The sequence below is a fragment of the Dreissena polymorpha genome, chromosome 13, assembly GCF_020536995.1.
Source record: "Dreissena polymorpha isolate Duluth1 chromosome 13, UMN_Dpol_1.0, whole genome shotgun sequence".
Lineage (NCBI taxonomy): Eukaryota > Metazoa > Mollusca > Bivalvia > Myida > Dreissenidae > Dreissena > Dreissena polymorpha.
The window spans coordinates 26,833,754-26,857,554 of NC_068367.1; the positions used below are offsets into that span (position 1 = coordinate 26,833,754).

The 23,801-nt window shown below is 33.4% G+C and overlaps 1 protein-coding gene across 1 annotated transcript in view; it reads left to right on the top strand.

The window, feature by feature from the left end:
* The window catches only part of LOC127855708 (A-kinase anchor protein 9-like), a 477,990-nt gene that overhangs the window by 99,619 nt on the left and 354,570 nt on the right, over positions 1-23,801 (top strand). Inside the window, exons 8-11 of the mRNA XM_052391486.1 lie at positions 4,111-4,360; positions 13,735-13,808; positions 14,022-14,127; positions 14,751-14,963. Coding sequence (XP_052247446.1) covers positions 4,111-4,360; positions 13,735-13,808; positions 14,022-14,127; positions 14,751-14,963 — 643 coding nt within the window. The remainder of the gene's footprint in view (positions 1-4,110; positions 4,361-13,734; positions 13,809-14,021; positions 14,128-14,750; positions 14,964-23,801) is intronic.

Here is a 23,801-nt window from a genome sequence, read left to right on the forward strand (position 1 = left end):
ATCATCAAAATAGTAATCATAATTTTAATAATTCCTTAATTATCTTCAGCATACTTATCATTTTCATTATTACTGGTAGAATCAGCAGCTGCAACAGAATCTCAAACACGACTTATTTCCTAATATATAATGTTGAAAAACATGAATATGGATAATAAAATTCACGTTTATGTAATGACACACTTATTTTCATAGATAAGAACAGAATAATATTTAATTTCGACTTAGCAGATACAGCTCATCGTCATCAACATATATGCATGTATAATATATATACATTAGCAGCATGCGGTTAACGTCGGTACAAATCATACATCTTTTCAAAGAATGACGAATTATAGGTGCGATGTTGTTGCGTATCCAAATTCAAACTGGATCAAAGTATTGAACACAACAGAAAGAGTATGTTCTTGTTGAAGTTGACAGAATGATTGAAATGTTATTAAATAAATAGTTAATATAACTATTATGTGCTGTGGTGGATCTGGGGTGCGGATTATAGTAACAGAAGATATGTTGGTGAAAGACCGGTGAAAGAACGGTTCACGAAGGCGTCTTTAATTTGCGTATTTCTACATAACAATACAGAAGTATATATGTTGGAACATAAAAACTGTATATACATGTGTATATAAGTTTCATCTTATCTAAACGTTCACACATTATTTGGTGCATTGTATTACTGTAAAAAATGTTATGAAAATGTTTGGTTATTTAGTCTGAAACGGAATAGAATATATTAGTATACTATTGGTACATGCAATATTTTTTACAGGATAGTCAATATATTCAGATAAATGAATGTTTATAGTTGAATTTAAGCTATATTTTCAATTTTCAGACCAATAGATAATACAGATTGTTTTTTCTTTGCTAGAAAAATGGGAAAACAATTGTCTCTATAACTTATCGGTATCATATCAAATTGGTGAAATAACATGCATATAAATGCATTAATAAAGGTGCAAGATACAATTTTCATATCTTTACAATTGATGTATCATCCGAAATTATTATTAAAAGTCTTAAAAATCTTTATTTTCCGTTGTTGAACGTATAGAGAAAATTGATTTATAATTTTCAAATTACTTAAAAGACAACTACAAAAAATTTATACAAGATAAAATTGTTTCAACTTGTTTTGTTTGCTAAAGAGGGACAGAGCACAGATCACCCAAAAGTATTTGTGATATAAGTTGAAGAATTCGTTTAAGATAGTAACGTATAACTTTCCGCGTGCTCGTCTTTTTAAGCATGTATGAACTATATCAGCCCAATATATAATTCACCCGCGATGAAGTAGACGAGAGTATACATGTACTTCAATTACCACGTTCTTTTTTGCCCTCCTCTCTGACTCTCTGTTTGTCTGTTTACTGATTTCATAAAAAAGATTCCTTCGCGTTTAAACTCGAATCATGCAAACTCGTGTCCTTTTAATACGAAGTTGCATACGTGTATTTGTTTTTATCAAATGTTAAAACATTCAAGTTAGTCCATTTTCAACATTTTTTCAACAACATTTGTTTAAACAAGATTATTCTTTTTTTTTATAAATTAATATTTATGAAAAATGTAAATAAAAAAAACACACTTCGTATGTCCTTAGTGGTCCGATGGTATAATTTTTATACATCTACTATAATAATTATATTGATCGCAATGACAAAAAGTACATAATCGTAACAATAATATTTACCATCATAATCATAATCAAATTGATACGATTTTAACAAACATGTTCAAAGTATTGATTCCCATCAAGAAAAAAAACTTAAATACATTTCAACATACTATTGATATATAACATTAAATTCCATTTAAATATTTAACCAAACTTTTTCTCAATTTAAGAGGGGGTTTAAACATACATTTTTCAACATAATTATAAAGAAGCATTTTAAATATGTATTTTTATGTTGTTTTTTTTTTTACTAGATGTAGAAGCAAAACAATAACAATTCTGTTCTTGATGATTTAGTTTTATCGTTTGAATAAGCAGTGATCAACCAGGCATTATTATGGCAAGAAGGAAAGAATGCTATTTGATGTGTATTGCTTTTAAATGGCGGTAGAATTCATTAGCGCTGTTTCTTCAGTCGAATTTTATTAGCCCCCGTGCGATTCTAATGGCCATATATCAAGCACTGGCATGTTGGCACTGTATTGGCGGTAAATCGGAACAAGCAATTGTGTTCAGCGATTAATTGTGATGCCTTCTAATAACACGAATCAATTTATGACATCTAATTGGTTGAACTTATTATTGTTCGTCTTTTAACCCGCTTTCAGAAATGTATTTAGTTATTAAATTGCTCCATGAATATATAACGGATATTTTTGCGTAAACATAACCATTCGCAAATACCAACTGTTTTGTGCCTTATCGTATCATCTGTTATATCTTGATTCATATGACAAATATCGGTGTGTTACGTTTTTGTGTGCATAAAATGTATGTAACAAACGCACACACAATATTTTTCCCAATTAAAATAACCATAAAAAAAAAAAAAAGTATTACATTTTTTTCTCTTATGTATACCCAAAAATGTATTTGACCAGCATCGAAATTGACAGTTATTGCATATCCACTATATCGATACAAAACACGACATGAATGTAGGAATTGTTAGTACACAGGCATGAAACTTAACTATATTTCTCCAAATGCTACTTGACAGCAACAGTTTTATCAATGAAAATTGTAAGATTTTTTTAAAAAAGAATGAGTATTTTTTAAATATTATATGTAAAACACACATTAGCCTAAATCTCCGATTTAATAAACAAAACTGTATACGCGCATTACTAACTGTATTAATTTAATTGCTACAAATTACCTATAGTTCTCAATAATTAATGTATCAATATGAAACCACTTCAAAAGTTCATTTCTAAATAAAAAAAAAGCTTTCTTTTTTTTTAAGCTTAAAATTCAACAAACTAAGATTTCAAATCATGTTCATCAGTAACACGAAGATTTATTTTACAGATCAGCAGAGCGAAGTTTCCAGCTGTATTTCTGGCTCATTATGATATCTGATAGTGTAATCTCAACATGCGCGCTTAATAGGATTGTAGAGCTTAAACAAAAGGGAAATAACTGGGTTTTATGATATATATGGTTTCGATATGAAACCGACTTGTTGCCATATGTCACCAAAATGATGTATGTATGGTTTAGAATGAAAAAATACGTGTCCTAAATTGTGGGGTGAAAAATGCACCCCGGAATTTTTATACAACCCGCAACAAGGGTCTCATATTGAAAAATACCCCGTAAATGGCCAATCTCCTAGTATATATATATATATATATATATATATATTAATACTATGGGCTTCACTCCTGTGTCTACTAAGCTAAAAATTGCAACTGTAATAAACAAATTTTGCCCAGCTTTCATGAGTCTAGTAAGGTAGGAGTGCTTTGACTCACTCTGGGTCCACACATAATGCAGCGTAAGGCGCTGAAGGACTTCATAAACCTCGAATACACGCACTTGATAAATATTTATAGATGCTACCTATGGACTGGATCCCCTTAATTTATAGTTTTAATAAAAGTATCATGATCTTTAATTGGAATTGAAAGCAAATTGGCAAAATGATAACTTTTAGAAAATGTGATCGAATGTGTTATGTTCAAACAAGCAAAATAACAAGTTCAAACAAGCATCATAACAATCAGGATTATGAAAACTATATGAATTTTGTGCACCAGTGCTCTTGCTATATGCTGAGTAACAAGCACAACCCAAATTTAACAATTATGGGGTATTGACTCATTGAACATACTATAAAATATCATGTCACTGAAATGTATGAAAGGTGAACGAATTCTGAATAAATTAATTGGAACGAATTCTGAATAAATTAATTGGTAATTGCTAAAAAAACACACACTATGAATGATTGCATTTTGCTTTGCATCTTAAGATGGATGTAGATGAACAAGTCAAAACCATCTTTTCATTTTGCTAAAAAATGCATCTTAAGATGGATGTAGATGAACAGGTCAAAGCCATCATTTCATTTTGCTTTGCTTCTTAAGATGGATGTAAATGAAGAGTTCAAAGCCATCATTTGATTTGCTTTGAATCTTAAGGTGGATGTAGATGAACAAGTCAAAGCAATGAGGAGCACACTCGAGGAAATCTACCACAGCCAGCTGGAGTTAATGCGGACGGAGCTCGAGCAAACACACCAGACCTCCATACTGGATCTCCGTGAGACACTTGAGAAGGACCACAAAGAAGAAATGAACAGGCTGCAACAAGACTACGGCAAGAAGCTAGCTCAGCTAGAGGCGAGCCTTGCTGCAGGGTGGCATGCAAAGAAAGATGGTCAAACTATAGGTGAGCAAGAATTTGAGTCTGGCTTTGCGAAAATGGGGCTAAATGCATGTGCGTAAAGTGCAGTCCCAGATTAGCTTGTGCAGCCTTCACAGGATAATCAGGGATTTTACTTTCTGTCAAAACTGGATTTTTGTTTTCAAGAGATTTCCTACAAATTAAAAATTGTTTTAACCCTTTTCCCCTCAGAAGCAAAGTGAAAATGGCTATGTGCAAACAGCATAAAACCAGAACAACCTGCGAGTAACTTGCAGTCTGTTCAGGTTTTATGCTCTTTGCTGCTCATCAGTATCTATGGTTTGGAAATGAAGCCTTTAAAATTTGAATCTAGTAAGAAAGGTCTTTAATAAAATTTAACTTTCTGAGTGACTACAAATGCGTCAAATACGTTTCTAAATGGTAAAGGGTTAAAGCGGAAAGTGTTGTCCCTGATTAGCCTGTGGAGACTGCCCCATTTTCCCATGGCTCACCACAGATGTATTTGTGTGCTTGTTACTGTTATGACTGTTGTTGAAGTGGTGTGTTGAGTGAATGGGAATAAACAAAAATTACAAAAAAATGTTGAGTTATGAACCTTAGATAAGATAATATTTGTTCTCATTCATGGAGAAATGAAGTTTGAAACTTACTTTTACAATCATTTGCTTTCTAATAAATATTAAGTTATTGCCCTTGAATTATCTTGAAAAAGACCTCATTCCCATGTTCAACAGTTTTCATTTAATATTCAACAAATTCATAAAAATGTGTTTAATTAGCGTATCACTGTCAAGTTTAAAAACCAACCCATGAATATGTGAGCATTTTAAATATGTTTTGCACATAGAACTTGTGTCTAATGATGGTTGTTGTGAATTTAAAACTGTTGTTTTTAAACTGCATGTTTAAGGGGGACAAAGCAATTCTTACGCTTTTGAAGTAAAGTAAAATTGATAAACATATCTTTTCACTGAGGTGTCACTATTCCTTGTTGATTATTTTTCCCTTTTTTATTGTTTTTTTTTATATAAACTTATTTAAGATTTTATGGATTGTGTGTCTAGCATGTGTTTGGTGGTAATAAATAATCATTGAAAAAACAACAACACTAGTCTGCAAGTGTCTTGTGTTTGCATTGAAACCATGTGCACTTTTATGGGTGAGATAACATCACAATACCTTATTTTGGTTTGCGAATAATAATTATACTTATATTTTAATGATTATTTGTGTATAAAGTTTTCAAAGCATTTATTTATGTATATGAAAAATGCATTTCAACAACTTTAATAGGGTAAAATTATTTCAAATAAATGTCAAATTGAGCTGGAGACCGCCATTGCTATGGAGCTCTTCAAAGGGAGATGCGATTCTGAATTGAAAATGACAACAAAGTCTGTTATGCGTTAAATTTGCATGTATTGGACGTTTTAATTGGAATAAACATTTACCTAAATATACAATTTAATTATTTTTCTGTTAGGTGAGTGTTTTTTGTTGTTGTTATTAATCATCGGGTTATTTTATTTCAATTAAATTATGTTTGTTTTCTCGTTGTCGTGAAGTGGGTGGGGTAAAAGATTTCCCTCTCAAAATTCAAAAAGTGCTACAATTAACAACATTACTGGTAAAGAAATCTTGTTTACGTTATAGTATGCATACATTTTGATCTTTTCGTTTTTTGACACATGGTCATTTTGTCAATATGAGAGCTGTTTTAATGGTCAGGTCGTCATAAACGAAACTTTGATTATTTTATGCATTCAAAAAACTTCTTTTACCAAGTTTTAGTTGAACACTGGTAAAAAATGAAACAATGTTCATTATTCTTACATGCACTCTTGTTAATTTTTTTATCAATAAGCGCTTCTATATTTTGAAAATTAGCTTAAATTATTGTATCATGGTTTGGCCAGAGGCTCAGTATTCAGGTATGGTGGACGAACCAGTTATGGAACACCTAAGAAATTACGTAAAAATTGAAACACTCAAAATAACAAAACATTTTGTTTTAACAAATGACAAACAGTTCAATCATTTAATAACTTATCTGTAAAGTTTTAGAGCAAATATCCTTCAAAAATTCATAACAATGATTCCCTAGTTATTATCACCTCTAGCAGACAAAACAAAATTGCGGCCAATGTAACAGTAAACATGACCTGTTACCGGACAGTTCATAAATACTACTCCAGTATAGTAGCGGATCCGTGGTCTAGTGGTAACACACTGGCTTCACAATCCAAAGATCTCTGGTTCGATCCCCGCTGCACCTAACCTATTAACTCGTCTTTCGCATGAGACGTTAAACCGAGGTGCAGTGTACTAGGTGCTATACACCTGGCACTAAAAAGACCCAGGGTCACCTCTGGAACGGGGTGTCACCTGTTTCTTGCACTATCCCCCGTAACCATCTAACACGTCTTTCTGGGGGCGATGGCCATATGGGAGACAATCCCGGTGCACTCGATAAAAAACAAAACAACAACAACTCCAGTATATACAAAGTCACATGACAATCAGGTGACCCGGACTCGGCGAAAAAATCTGCGTCTGCTGCAATCAAAATTGCAAACGGAAATATGCTTTTTGGTGTGTAAATGCACGTTTTGATAAATGCATTCCAAAAGTAATAGCAAAAAACACATAAAACCATGTAAATAACTATAAATGCATTCCTTTAACCTGTTTTCAGCGCATTTGTTTCAAGCTATTAAAGTAGGCAACTACGTCATGGACTTCATGTACTACCATTTGTTTATCGATGTGATGTCATGCACATTTTTGCGCATGCGCATACAGAACCAAAACAAAACGTCCGATAATAGGTGCTGTTCTATGACAAGTACTTACACGATAATAAAAAACTATTCATTTTGAGTGAATACATTATCTTTCATTTTATTTGGTGAGATAATTGTGTTTTGATATGTTTCTAAAGGAAATCTATACCATTTCATACGTACATGTGTTTAGAAAGTTTTGATTTCATGCTGCATGGTGTAATGTGACCTAAATAAAACCTGTAAAGGTTATTACATGTACATGTACAAATGTTATGTTTTTAAAATTTCTTTTTAAACTAACTACCGCTACTTGTATTTAAACAAATACATTTGATGTTGGATTAATTCTATTTTTAAAAAGTTTTAAAGTTCAGTATATCTATGAATTTTTGAATATCAAGGAAACTACTAAAAACGTTGTTTAAAGAAAGTACAAAACAAATAAGATAAACAATTCAGAAATGTAGCTGATCATATACTTTAAGAAAATCCTTTTAAATGGCAGAAAACACTAAGTATAACACTATCTGGAATACTTCAAACTACTTGTTTGAAAAACATTGAAAAAATCTACAAAATAATTCCCCAATTGAGTTGGACTATTTGTACATAAACTCAATTCTTTCATAGATATTGTACAGGTTTATGAGGCAATATTACCAGTGGGTAAGTTACAATGATCAGAATGCACACATATTCATTTCTAACTTTGCTATGAAGCTTAACCCCACTCTAGAACTAATCCTCAAACTTGTGTATACTAAATAGTGGTACGAAAATATTATATAATGCACACAATAATGCTAATTAAATAAACATGCACATTTAATTAATGGTGTATTGAACATTTCAGGATTAAGATAATGTATAGTAATTAATATGTCAATATGTACAACTAACAACTCATAACTTAAAAACCTTTATGCAAGTATAAGAAACAGAATAAAAAAGTTTTGCAGCAAGCAACATAGAAAGTACAACTAAATGTTGATTTAAAATTTTCCAATTTTCATTTATATTTATATGTTCCCATTCTTCTTTGAGAGCATATTTATGTGTTGATCAAATGTTAGACATTCAGATTAAAAGGAGGAACTACAGTCAAACCTGAATTCAGCGGTCAGTCAATGGAAATGATCAAAGTGACCGTTGTCCACAGGTGACCGTTGAATTCGGATCACAATTTTAAGAAGGTTGGTAGGATTACTACGTCGTTACCCCACCCAGTCGTTTGCATACAGTGTAAAACAAATGCTCATTGCATTAACAAAGCATAATAACAGCATTAACTTACGCGTGTACATTGAATAATAGAGAATAATATCTTTTAGATTGATTTAATTTCATATTTTTAAATTAAACAATGACTTTATCAACGCTGGTATAATTGTTTACTCATGCATCTCATTCATTCAGTAAATAAAGCTTGTCACGTTCCGTTGACGTCACGTCCGTTAAAGTCTAAAAGCGGCTTCGGTGTCATAAACCGATAGTACGGTGTAATTGTACCGTTCTAATTCAAAGAAATAGCGGTCATTTAATTTAGCGATACTTACTTTCAACAAGTCATAAACTCTGACATATTTTCTTTTGAAGATACCCCCACTATTATCCCCGGAAAAGATACCTTCTCAACACCTTATAATTTGTTTACTCGCAGCGGGCCGCTTTTATAATATCATAGACAATTACCGCTTTCAGACGCTTTAAACGCAAAATAGACGGACAAATAATGTGCTGTGTTTTTAATTTTTGCGACTCGAGACGACTGACGCTTGACCGTTGATTTCAGGTCAAACATTAATTTCGGAGTGGAATATAGTGGCCGTTGGCCGTTATGGTCAGGTGGCCGTTAAATTCAAGTGTAATATAGAGTTTTTTTTGTCGGGGGATTCCAGACTGACGGTTGTCTGCAGGTGACCGGTAAATTCAGGTGGCCGTTAGGTCAGTTTCGACTGTAAAATACAGATACCCTGTGTGGTGTAATGTGTTGAGCATTTTGACCGATGCAAACTGTGGAATTCCTGATACGAGCATTCCTGAAATTTGCATTCTGAAATGATCCCCAAATAATCATACAAACAATACATTATTGACCAAGCGTGATAGATGCCAGCTTCCATATTAATGTGGAGCAGCATGAGTAGTTATTATTGCAACATCGTCACATATTTGTTTGGATCATGACAATATAATGGCCAAATAAAGTAAATATATGATGCCGATACTTAATTATGTTGCCCTGGGTTGTTATGAAATACCAAAACAAACAGTTAGGTAATTAACACTATAGACATAATAATGCATTGTTTAAAGAATGTAAAAGCTAATGTTTTATAGATGCAAATGAAAAATTAAATATGTTGATACAGAATCTGTAAAACCCCAATAAGGGCCGTTCTGACCACAAAATTTTAATTTGGCAAAACACCTTTTCCTGAAATTGTCTGGAAAACCCTGCTGAACATGTGTCAAAGTGGCATCAGTGTTTGTGACATCATCAGTGTTTGTGACATCATCAATGTTTGTGACACATCTAGTTTTGTATTGAAAGCAACTTCCAACTAGAAATGGCGCGGCAGAGGCCGACGCGTATCCCCACGCCGCATGTTTGACCCAAGGGCGCCCCAGGGTTGATCATGGGGCCATGCATAGTTGAGATTGACTGTATTGTCATAAGAGAAGTTCAGTATCAATTAGAAGTGAATGGGTGTAAAAATAAAGAAGTTATAGTAAAAGACAATTTTGGGAGGGTGTGGCCTATGTGGGCGGGGTGCCCCAGGGTTGGTAATGGGGCCATGCATAGTTGAGATTGACCGTATTGTCATAAGAGAGGTTCAGTATCAATTTGAAGTGAATCAGTGTATTAATGAAGAAATTATAGTAAAAGGCAATTTTGGGCGGGTGTGGTCTATGTGGGCGTGGCGCCCCAGGGTTGGCAACGGGGCCATGCATAGTTGAGTTTGACCGTTTTGTCATAAGAGAGGTTCAGTATCAATTTGAAGTGAATCAGTGTAGAAATGAAGAAGTTAATGTAAAATAACCTAAATTTTTTTTATAGTAAATGGATTTTTTTGGTGGGTGTGGCCTATGTGGGCAGGCGCCCCAGGGTTGGGATTGGGGCCATGCATAGTTGAGATTGACCCTAATGTCATAACAAAAGTTCAGTATCAATTTGAAGTGAATCCGTGTAGAAATGAAAAAATTATAGTAAATGGAAATTTTTGGTGGGTGTGGCCTATGTGGGCGGGGCGCCCCAGGGTTGGGAATGGGGCCATGCATGGTTGAGATTGACCGTATTGTCATAGGTGAGGTCCAGTATCAATTTGAAGTGAATCGGTGTAGAAATAAAGAAGTAAATGTAAAATAACCTAAAAAAATGAGTGATAATTTCTGACGCGGCCCCACCCCAACCCCTATAACTTTTGACCCAGGGGTCAGATCAAAATTCCAAATAGTGCACCGTCGCACATATGCTCATAGCTACCATGTGTGTAAATTTCAAGGTTCTAGTGCTTTTAGTGTAGGAGGAGATAGTGGCCAGGACGGACGGACGGACAGACGGACGGACGGACGGCGGAGATCACCACAATATCCCCACCTTTTTTTCAAAAAGCGTGGGGATAAATATTAAATGTCAGAAAAGCTCAAATTCTCGTGATTTCCATGGCCTTCAATAAGGAGAAAATAAATAGCATGTGTTTAGAACCAAATTTTGATATGATGTGATGTTATTGATAGGAAATTTTTTGGGAGAGGACTTTAATTCTGGGGAAAAGGCATGCATTTAAAGAAATTTTCTGAGGAGATGTAGCCTATGTTTGGCTACAGAAATAGAATATTTGAGAATAAGAACCACCTTTCTATAATCACATTTATCGCTGAATATTAAGATTTATACACATTTAAGGGAAATTTATTATTTAAAGATCATTGGAAAATCAATAATAAATATCCCAAAGGTAAACTTTCTGAAGGAAAGCTTATAAGGCCTGTTAACTGACCTAGACCTTGACCTAGTCACACTAATGTGCTCTTAAAGCTGTTTTGAAGTTTTGCACATTCTCCTCCAGATATAGGTATTAAAACATGAATAGTTATAGAAATATATATGAATAGAAATGTTTTTATACATCTCAAAGGTTGTTTGTATATTTCGTAAATGGAATGTTTGTTCTATCTCCCATTTAAACTGGAAATCTATTGAATTGAATTAATGTTTTGGTCAAAAGTTTTTTTTCATTGAATAAAATGTTGATGAGGCGTACAAATTTGGCAACCAATAGAATATTTTAATGAATGGGACAGACGTAAAAGTTTGTCAGGATTTATATATTTAATGTAATTCACTTATATGAATGAAAAGGGAAATGTTGGTTTTATAACTCAATAAATATTCAAAATTTTCAGCATCTTTATCATATTTAAATTATAAAATATAGCCTGTTTCGTCTTGCAAACTTAAGCATGAATAATGTTCTTATGTTTATCATGATGCCATATAATTTGTTGTGTATGAATTAAATTTATAAATAGACAACCAAGTTATTGGAATGTATGATTAATATCTTTAATGTATTAATAATATTCATGCCATGTTTAGACACTTACAATAACTCTGTTATAATCAATTACTCATGTATCATACTACAAAGTGACTTTTTCATCATGTCCATAATTTGTTATTGCATTTACCAGTTCTTTGTATAGTTTTAAATATACAAAATAGTTGAATAGGATTAGGAGATAGCACAACTTTTAATTTCACTTCAGTATTGAAACAATTATCAACCGTGAAGTAACAACATTACTGAACTAACTTGAAATACTTTTTAAAGAAGTTAATACATTTCTGTCCTAAGTGAAACTTGTATTTGTTGACTTAATATATGAAATAAAAACATCCACTAAACCCACTACTAACAGATCAATATGCCTATGTTGAACATTAGTGTCAGGTGTTAAACTGTGGATGTGATCATGGAAAATGGATGCAACATTTATAATTATGAAACAATGGATTTTAAAAACTGTAATTGCTATGTGACATGTGGTTGTTACATGTACACTGCAAAGAGATTTGATTCAAATTTTGTGAAATTTGTAAAGTAATATATGCACTGATATAGTTATAATACTGTTCTGGAATACTGTTGTATTTAATATAATGTAAAAACAACAATATAATAAAATGGGAACATCCTCAAGTAGACGAAACTCAACCAATGTTGAGAGCTTCATGACCCCTGTTGAGGGATTAGGGATCCAGGAAGATGGGACAGAGGTCCCTTTTAATGTCAGTCCTACTGAGTTCTTGGGGTCCTCCACCCCTCCAGTGGTTATTGCAATTTTGCCATCGGGTATGTCAGATTTAAATTAATAAATTTTATCTCTTTCCCGCTCAGAAGGAAAGTGAAAATGGCAGTATGCAAACAGCCTAAAAGCAGAACAGCCTGGGAGTAAGTCTCAGTCTGTTCAGGTTTTATGTTGCTTGCTGCTCATCAGTATCAAAGGGTTGGACATGAAGCCTTAAAACTTTAATTTAATTAGAAAAGGCTTTGATATATTTTGATATTCTGAGTGACAACAAACCAGTCAAATGTGTTACAGGGTTTATTAATCTTTTTTTCCTCATTAAGAAACGCAATTTCTTTGTTCAAATATTGATAAAAGTTGTCTTTTCTCACATATATGAGGTGATTAAATTGTTCATCAAATTCACTTTTTAATATAGGATTTTATTAACAATTTAATGCTCAACATAATAGTTAAGTACGCATGGGCCATAGCCTTTTTGGACTGCAAGTGCAAAATTCTTAAGTCAAAAGAAATGTGTTGTTTGTTTTTGATGCTTTTGATGTTTTGCTATATCTCGCAAAATATTTTCTTTGCAACATCTACAAAGATTAGGTTTACTTGCCAGTGTCTATTGTAAAGGTTTTGTTGTTTTTCGCAATTCAAAAGATTTCAACTCTAGCAGATACCATATTTACCATAATAATTATCATCTTTCTCATACACTTAAGTTAATATATTTATTTGAATTATATCCGCTTTCTTAAGCTGCATGCTACTCTAACAGTTCAAGTACCTTAATTTAATACAAAAGGATTAGCATAAATACATGTTCACTCCAATCAAAGAATTAGTTACATGTATGTTATTAAACTGTGAACTACCAAGACTTAACAAACATTATTACAAAATTGAAATATATATGTCTTTCTATGATGTCAAAATTCAATTTGCTCTTTTACAAAATACAAGCACATATAGTGTAAGAAAAAATATATAGCTAAATATATGCACAAATAAGTAAATTACAGTCTTTATATCAATTAAGTCAACACAAATATAACACAAGGCACAAATTTAGCATAAAACTATTTCTAGTGTGATGTTAACTTTTACAGACTTTGGTATATTTAATGAACGATTGAAGATTTTTATTTATTGACACTATTTTTGTATGGTATCATTTCTTTTGACTATATGAAGCAAGTAAAGTATGTTAATTTCAAATTGTAAATGAAGGTATATGTTTTTAATGTTTCATTAACCAGTTGACTACTATTTTCAGCATCTTAATTTTTAAAATATTATATTTTTCAGACAAGTCAGACAGCGCGGATTTCATATCAAAATTAAATGAGCGACTCACAACAGAACACAGACAGATTATTCAGGTGTGTGTAAGACTTGTAAAATTTAAAATTATAGTTGTATACTTACTTAGATGTTTTTGAAATAACATTTCTGAAAAAAAAAACTGTTTTGAATTGGGGATTTGTTTACCATTTCTCTTCAGGAATGAGTCTGTTTAATGGACCTGTAGATACATGTACATCAAAAAAAGGCAAGGTACACAAATTCTTTACCAAACTTAAATTTTTTCACAGAGAATAGAGTCAGATCTGGAAGGCCGTGTGGGTCTTGAAACACAAGCAGAAGTTGCTGCCGGCAGTGTGGCTTCAGAGAAACAAGGTGTACTGAGGGGGAGTGAAGGTAGGTTCGGCCTTTTATCGTTCGTTGACGCCAAAGAATTTGAAACGCTCTGGGAAAATGGGGCTTAATGCCTGAGCGTAAAGTGTCTTCCCAGATTAGCCTGTGCAGTCCCAACAAGCTTATAGAGGACAACACTTTCGCTTTTTCGTTTTTTTTTCACTTTAAAAAGGTCTTGTTCAAGCAAAAATCCAGCTTAGGTGAAAAGTGTGATCCCTGATTAGCCTGTGCAGACTGCAAATACCGGTAACCTGGGACGAAACAAATGGGCATGCAATAAGTCCCATTTTCCCTTAGCGCTGCTGATTCAATCTAATTTAAATTTTCATTAGAATCCTGAAAGCTTAAACCTTATTGGGACTATTTGAGTCCACTTTTTAGGGTCAAACCTGTACTTGGTATTGTATATCTTTAAAAAAAAAATATATTTCTGGTTACCTTTAAGATATAAGAATATTTAAGAAATCAATAGCATCACTTCATTCATATTGATTGTGTTTTGATTGTGATTTTTTAAGGTTGCATTTGAAAAAAAAAAACTTTTTCCCATTGGGAATGGGACCCTATAATAGTCCCAAATGTGAATGAAAAAACAACAACAACTCCTGTAATTGTCTGATCTCCAGATGTCCAGCGTACGTTACAAGCGCAGCTAGATGATATCTCCGCATTACGCGCCCAGATGCTAGGGGAATATGAGCAGATGTTGACGGTGCGCGCTGAGGTCATGTCCAGCCAGTCGCAGGAGGTGGAGAAGCTTCAGCAGGAAATGGCGCGAATTCAGGCCCAGTACGAGGCTCAGATGAACGAGTTCGAGTCCAAGATTAAGTCTCAGACGGGTGAGTGGGGAGCTCTTTAATAATAGAAAGGTAAATAAGTTTAAGAAAAATAGTTTTTGGCTCAGATGACTTGAGTTCGAGTCCAAGAAGTCTCAGACGGGTGAGTGGAGCACTTTTCTTTGAATTTATTTTTTTATAAGCAGAGTCAAGTGAAGATTTAGGTATTCATTCATGAATATTTCTTTTCTTTGATATTTATTTCTATGATCATTATCATCATCATGATTATCATCAATTGTCATCTCAATCATCAACATCATTATCATGGGCGCATTTTTGCATTACAATCATGATTATCATTGGTATAAACAATTGTCATTATCATAGCTGGCAACTTCAAATGACAATCATGATTATAATTACAAACTTTAAATAATAGTAAAATAAAACCATTTTTATGTCCCCCATCACTATAGTGGGGACATATTGTTTTTGCCCTGTCCGTTGGTGTGTTTGTTTTTCCCCAACTTTAACATTTTGCCATTACTTTTGCAATATTGAATATAGCAACTGCATATATGGCATGGATGTGTATCTCATTGAGCTGCACATTTTTAGTGGTGAAAGGTCAAGGTAAAAAAAAAATCCAAGGGAAATAATAAGCTTTAAAGGGAGATAATTATCTGAACCTGCCAAATGATAAAAATATATAAATAAATCAAAGCGGCGCAGTAGGGGACATAGTGTTTCTGACAAAGGTATTTTTTGTTGAATTTAGTAGTGTATTTTTTTGTCATGTATATTTTAAAGTAGTAAAATAATTCAGTTGAATATTAAGGTGTTTATTTACTTTGATATTTAGCCTTCTTTTTTCCTTCTTTTCTTCTTGTTTACTTTTGTTTGTTTTTAGCTCATCTATTTTTTGAAAAAAAATTATGAGCTATTGTCATCACCTTGGCGTCGGCGTCGGCGTTGGCGTTGGCGTCGGCGTCCGGTTAAGTTTTGCGTTTAGGTCCACTTTTCTCAGAAAGTATCAATGCTATTGCATTCAAACTTGGTACACTTACTTACTATCATGAGGGGACTGGGCAGGCAAAGTTAGATAACTCTGGCGTGCATTTTGACAGAATTATGTGCCCTTTTTATACTTAAAAAATTGAAAATTTTGGTTAAGTTTTGCGTTTAGTTCCACTTTTCTCAGTAAGTATCAATGCTATTGCATTCAAACTTGGTACACTTACTTACTATCATGAGGGGACTGGGCAGGCAAAGTTAGATAACTCTGGCATGCATTTTGACAGAATTATGTGCCCTTTTTATACTTAGAAAATTGACAATTTTGGTTAAGTTTTGTGTTTAGGTCCATTTTATTCCTTAAGCATCAAAGCTATTGCTTTCATACTTGCAACACTTACTAACTATCATAAGGGGACTGTGCAGGCAAAGTAATGTAACTCTGACTGGCATTTTGACAGAATTATGTGCCCTTTTTATACTTAGAAAATTGAAAATTTGATTAAGTTTTGTGTTTAGGTCCACTTTATTCCTACAGTATCAAAGCTATTGCTTTCATACTTGCAAGATTTATGAACTATCATAAGGGGACGGTGCAGGCAACGTTATGTAACTCTGACTGGCATTTGGACGGAATTATGGGCCCTTTATACTTAGAAAATTGAAAATTTGGTTAAGATTTATGTTTTGGTCCACTTTACCCCTAAAGTATCATAGGTATTGCTTTCATACTTGGAACACTCACAAACTATCATAAGGGTACAGTAAAAGGACAAGTTGCATAACTCTGGTTGTCATTGTTACGGAATTATGGCCCTTTTTTGACTTAGTAACTTTTAATATATGGTTAAATTTTGTGTTTCGATCCACTCGAAGTATCAAGGCTATTGCTTTCAAACTTCAAATACTTTCATGCTATCATGAGGTTACTGTACCTGGCAACTTGAATTTTACTTTGACCTTTGAATGACCTTGACTCTCAAGGTCAAATTATTAAATTTTGCTAAAACTGCCATAACTTCTTTATTTATGATTAGATTTGATTGATACTTTGATGAAACTACTCTTACCTGACATACCACAATAGACTTCACCCAAACCATCCCCCGTGCCCTCCCCCCCCTAATTTTTTTTTTTTTTTTTTTTTTTTTTAAGATCATCTCACAAATGACCACCACACCCTCACACTATACCCCCACCCCACCCCCCACCCCACCCCCCACCCAATTTTTTTTTTGATTTTTTTTTTTTTTTTTTGTAAGATCATCTCACAAATTATCAACACACCCTCACACTATACCCCCCCCCCCCATTTTTTTTTTAAAACGGTTATGTTTGAAATACCGTCCAACCATCGCACCCAACCCCCCCCCCCCCCCCCCCCCCCCCCGATTTTTTTATTTATTTATTTTTTTTCCGCTTTTTTGGGAGATAATGTAATAAATGTCCACAACCCCACACTATACACCCCTCTTCACTCCAGTCCTCCCTCCTTTGTGATTGAAAATGAGAGTCCCTTCACCTTTAAAAAGAAAATAGATGAGCGGTCTGCACCCGCAAGGCGGTGCTCTTGTTCTACATTATTATGATCTTCTTTCTTATCATCATCATATAACTAATGTCAGCTGCGTTAAAGCTCCACCATTCACTTGTTACTGGAAAACAAACACATCTGCTTTTCATTGGGAACCAGTTCTCCTTTTTCAAGAGTCCAATAAGATAAGGGATCTGTGATTAAGATTCCATCTTACAGGTTGTAACATTGTATTTGATTGAGCCGTGCAATGCCCCCAGTTGTTACTTACTTTCTGCAGGTTGATAATGGATTGATTATCTCTTGGTGGTATCTTCCAAAGTTATCCTTTTTGAACCCATAAACATATCTTTTATAAATAGTTCAAATGAATTTGAAGTAAGACATCAATCTCGGAAGAGGTAACATTTTGGTGATTTTCTTTTAAAAAAAAAACTGTTCATTTCATGGTCTGAATGTAGTTTTGAAATATCAATTTTACAGTATTTCTTAAACTGTGTTCATTTACACATGGTCACAGTAACATTTTATGAGAATTGAAAAAAAAAATCAATTAAACATCCAGTTTTTGAGGTAAAATCATTTAATGTGATGCAATTGCATAATAAATTATGCCATTTTCCATTTTGCCAATACAACTTTTTATGCTTCCGGTAGGGTGGCATATAGCAGTTAAACTGTCCGTCAGTCCGTCAATCCGTCATCGCCCTTATTTTTTGCAATATTGGAGATAGCAACTTGATATTTGGTATGCATGTGTATCTCATGGAGCTGCGCATTATGAGTGGTGAAAGGTCAAGGTCATCCTTCAAGGTCAAATATATGGCTTCAAAGCGGCGCAGTAGGGGGCATTGTGTTTCTGACAAACACATCTCTTGGTCTTCATAAAATACCATTAAATAGCAAAAATGAAAATAAATTTATATTCTAAAGTTTATGTGGTTTAACCCTTGCCCCCATAAGAAGCGATGTGAAAATGTTTTTTGCTGATCATCCGTATCTAAGGGTTGGAAATGAAGCCTTGAAAACTTGAATCTACATGTATTAAGAAAGGTCTGTAATTATATTTCACTTTCTAAGGGACTACAAATGCATCAAAATACAAGTACATATCCAAGTGGTAAAGGGTTGAGATACCAGTATTCATTTTTGTAAGCAGACAAGCAAGAGGCTTTTGTCTGTTATTTAGTATCAGAAAACTGGATCTTACATATTGGCTTACAATGCAGAAATGTTTTAATATTTTGTATCTATAATATTCAATAATAATCCAAATGTCTAATTAAATGGATAGTCAGGCCTGATAAGCCTTTTTCGGCTGCTAGCTGATCTAAAAATAGAACATGGTGATGAGCAACCAGTCAGAACAGATTGAGCTACCATAGGTGATGTCTAGCATGTGTGTGTAAGGAGTGCATCATAATAAATATTGTGTACAAACCAGTATTTGTTGTGTTTCTGACAGGAAAGTGTCAGTTCTAAAAACAAAGAAATATGGAGATTTTGGTGTTTATGTGTGTTTGTGACCAGTGAAAATGGTTAACCTTTACTTAAGTGTATGTTTTGTTTCCCTGAATTTAGTTAATAGTGCATAGTTTATCAAGATTTTTGGAATTCTCTTGACATGTCAGAATCTCTGTGAGACATCAATACGTTTTACAAAACGTTCTGCTAGGAAATAAAATAAAAGTCAGTTAAGCTTTCCTTTGTTCATTTTTGAAATGGTGTGTAATTTTTCTTGAAGAGTAAAAATGTGTAAAATGAGATCAGACTTGAAGAGGAAGAAACAGAATTGAAATGCATGTACGATACATTTCTTCTGTGGTTTACCATACATCTGTAAAGACATTCACAAAAGGAAATTACCAATGGATTTTATGTGTACTTCAAAGAATTTTCTAAATGTCAATATATATTTTACATGTATGCCTTGCTAATACAGCCACACAGTTATTCATGTCATTAGATGTACCAGCAAATGTTAATGAATACATTATCACCTATTCGTAAGATTACTATGGTTTCTTTTTAAGTTATTTTGTTTCATTACAACCACTTTAAACACAATTTTTCCTTCCTGACCTTGAATATTTTGGCCAACTACCTTGAAAAAAACACATAATTGCATTATCACATATTATTAAGTAAGAAAAGAAGATTGAAAGGAGGCACTTTTTTGTACATTTTACCAAGTTTGCTAACAAAAGGAGTTGTTTGTTTGCCTAGCAAGAAAAAGGATAAGATTCTATGTCAACAATTTAACTACTGTTGCGTTATCACTTCATCTGAAGATCTGTATCCAATATCAAATATTTGCTGCATGGTGTCCCAGCATTTTCACCAGTAGCACATCATTTTGACACTGATATCACTGGACACTTTATTGAAAACAGGTCATACAAAACAATTGCCCCAGGGGGTTTACTGTCCCTTAATTTTCTCACTGATAATGGGGGTATGAATTAAGGCCTTTAAACATACACAATCATATGCTTCAACATAGATTATCACCATTTTTGAAGTGAAAAATCTAAAACCTCTGAACTTTATCAGGTCATTGAGAATAATGTGTACAACCAGACAAATTTAACATTAGATACGGATGGATTTGGATGCCACTTTAACAATTGTTCTTAAATAATCATGATGTTTTAGCTAAAGTGTTACAAGGAGATGCTAAAATATGTTGCATATTAACTCTGATAAGATTGCAACTGCCGTAAATATATATTAAAGTTTGTTTAACAAATTGCTCTTTGCAATATGAATAATGTTTGAAACAAACACTTTATTTGAAGAAATGGAATTTATTTATGTGGACACAAATCTTGAATGCTGCACAGAAAAAGAGACATTTGATTGATAAACAGAATTAGTGTGAAGATTTCATGAACAAAATGGTATTTTATATGAACCTTAATGTGTGGTATTATTATAAAATGAAGTGCTTACTATTCTTATATGGAATAATGAAGAAATGAGGTCAACTTATGCTTAGTTGAAAATGGTTATGAACCACTTACTGTACTAATGGTATACCTTAAAAATCTTCAAGTGGTGGATTACTTTAACTTACAATACCATTGAATAAAATCGCAAACAGCAAAAATGTATGTAGTGAACTTGTTCATGAATCACTTGCTGGAAACCTATTAAATAATATTACTATCAGCAAAAATGTATAAAGTGAATTTCGTGGTGGATCGTTTTCTGCAAGAAAAGCATAGTAAGAAAGTTGAACACGAACATAGTCTTGTCAACGGCCATGCACATCCAAGTTGCAATGGAATTGAAGGTACGAAGCAACTTCAATATGTTACTGTTTTGATCTTTTGAATTGCTTAGTATATTCATCATTATATGCATAGAATTAAGATCTTGGGTCTGGTCATAATGTTAGTACAGTCTCAAGTATTCAGTGTTTGACTTAAATAAGGAAATCGGTGGTGTTGTTGTTGTTGTGCTTACAAATTCTGTAAAATTATGAATAAAAGTGTTTTCAATACATTGTGATATTTTCTAAGGTTCAATTGGGATTTTTACACTGTAATTCGTGTAAAATAGAGACTGTTTGAAGTTGAGATTTGGTAATAATTTTAGCGCGAAACCCCCCCCCACCCCCCAACCCACACACACACACTGTTAACTGTTTGTTATGATCAGTAAACTTTAAAACTAACATTCTGATACCTTAAATAAAATGACATCACTTGTGATATTCTTTGTTATTTTTAACTTCGCATCATTCACATGTATTTCATTAGTAAATGTTCGAATGTCAAATATTTTTTTAGGCCATGCATGTAAAAGCTACAGTTATTTTTGTATTGAAAGGGTTAGTATATTAACTTGTGTAAGCTGCAGCAGTGAAGCGGTACATGCATGTACATTTTATCAAGAAAGTTTTGAAAACAGCTGCACATCTCTTTATGACCCTTTCCCACTCAGAAGCAATTTAGTGAAAATGGCTACATGGATGTGCAAACAGCATACAACCAGAACAGCCTGTGAGTAACTCGCAGTCTGTTCAGGTTTACTGCTATTTGCTGCTCATCAGTTTCTTTGGGTTGGAAATGAAGTCTTTAAAACTTAAATCTAATAAGAAAAGTGTTTAATTAAATTTATCTTAGAAAATACTACACATGCATCAAAATATGTATCTAAGTGGTAAAGGATAACAATTCTTAGCAAATGGTTGATAACCAGATATTTCTATGCCCTGACCTTAGTGGCTTAGTCCATTCTTTGTTGCCAGGAATTTACCAGCTCCTGACCCTATTGATAGGCCTGCCTTATGGTGGCTTCTTAATTAGATTGTCATTAGCATGTGCACACAATGCTAATGCAACTTAATGTGTGCAGAAGACAAAATTAATCAGAGCCCGTTTCCATGAAGTTGGCTGTGGTTTTATGGTAATTGGAAACCTTGTGCTGTTCATTTTCTTTGGAAAATATCTGGTGAAATACATGAACTGTTGTTTAGTTCCACTGACAAGTTTTGCATTTCTGGGCCCATATTGAACAACCCATTCTTAGACGTAAGGCAAAAATAAGGAATGTTATTGAAACTGTAGTGTTTTAATAGTTTAATGTAGTTCCAAATGGCATTTTACCCTTTACCACTTAGATACATATTTCAACGCATTTGTTAAGTACTTTAGAAAATTACATTTAATTAAATACCTTTCTTACTAAATTCAATTTTTAAAGGCTTCATTTCCAACTCTTAGTTACTGATGAGCAGCAAACAGCATTAAACTTGAACAGACTGCGAGTTACTCGCAGGCTGCTCTGGTTTTATGCTGTTTGCATATAGCAATTTTCACTTTGCTTCTGAGAGCCAAAGGGTTGAAGTAATAATATTGAAACTGTAGTGGTTTAATAGTTGAATGTAGTTCCGTATGGCATGGAATTTAACAATATAACGCAATTCCTAATTTAGATAAATGTATTTATGGCATAAGGAAATTTGTAGACTGTACATGTATATATCAAAATGCTCAATGTCTATTCTTTATGCCATTGTCTAAGAATGAGTTTGAAAATAATTAAGAACCCTGTAACACTTTTAAAATGTTTTCATCCATATAGTTATAAAGTTAAAGTTGACATCTTTGTAAAATAAATATTGCATTATGTTTGTGAAGCTCATAGTTGTGTTTATGTTTGTTCACTATGCAACATTTGTTTACCAACACACTCCTTACAAGATACAGTCCCTTGTAGGATTTGATAAGAGCACTGATAAATAAACTCTTTAAAACATCTTAAGCTAACAATATTGGAAGAAAATGCAGTACCATATACAAGAAATGCGCCTTTCAGTCATGGTGTGTAGCAAAGAAGCTTTAATTTCTGTAGTCAATATTCCTCTAAGTCAATTTGCAATGGTTCTTCAAGATTTTGAAGAAAAACTAGTTCAGTCTGCAAGAAATCTGCAAAGTTTAAGCAAATTTTTTTTAGAGCGATTGCATTGAAAGCCAAATGCTTATTGAGACGTTCTCTTGGTGTACTTGGTGTCTTTAAGGGAGATCTATGGAACACTCCCACAGTGGTGAAAAGAACCTGTGACCAACCATGCAGTCTCTACTCGGACAACAAATCCACTTAGCCACGTTGACCTGAACAAAATCTGCTTTGCATATGTCAGTGTACCTTTAATGTTCTATAGTATACCCAGTAGATCAATTCTCCAATGCTACACAGTATTAATATTGGAAGAAAATCTATTTCAGCATGCAAGAGGGACTTTTGTAATACCTGTCTCATTGAAAGCAAGTTTATTGTATAAAATAGTCCTTCTCATGCCATTATTGGCTATTTTCGGAGTTGACAGTGTACATGGTGCTGCGGATACGTGGAATGTAGTATCTCACTTTATGTTGACTTAATGGTGGCTTTATGGTGATCCGATTGATTTGGAGTTTTCTTGTCTCGTGTAATTATGGAGTCTATGGAGTCTTCCAGTTGTGTCGTATGATTTTGATACTTTAGGGTGCAATTTGAAATGGTCTGAAAGAGTGTTGAGTGCGTTTTCTTTTTGTTTGGACTATGTCTTGTGATTTCTGCTTCTGTTTTTTGTGTGCAGGATTTCCATTTTCAGTTGAAGACTATTTTTTTGACACATGTTAAACAGTTTTGTGCTTTAACTCTGACAAATCAGGTCAATGGGTATTAGTGAATACTAATAGTCAAAGGGCAAAGTGTTGGCCCAAGAATATTATGATGGCTTAGAAGGGTTTTATTTATTGCTTAATATTGTACAGATTCAACTTTTGTTTTCTTCAGCTGCATAATTTGTCTACGTCCGGTATTCATGTAAATTTTGTTGATGATCTGTATACATTTCC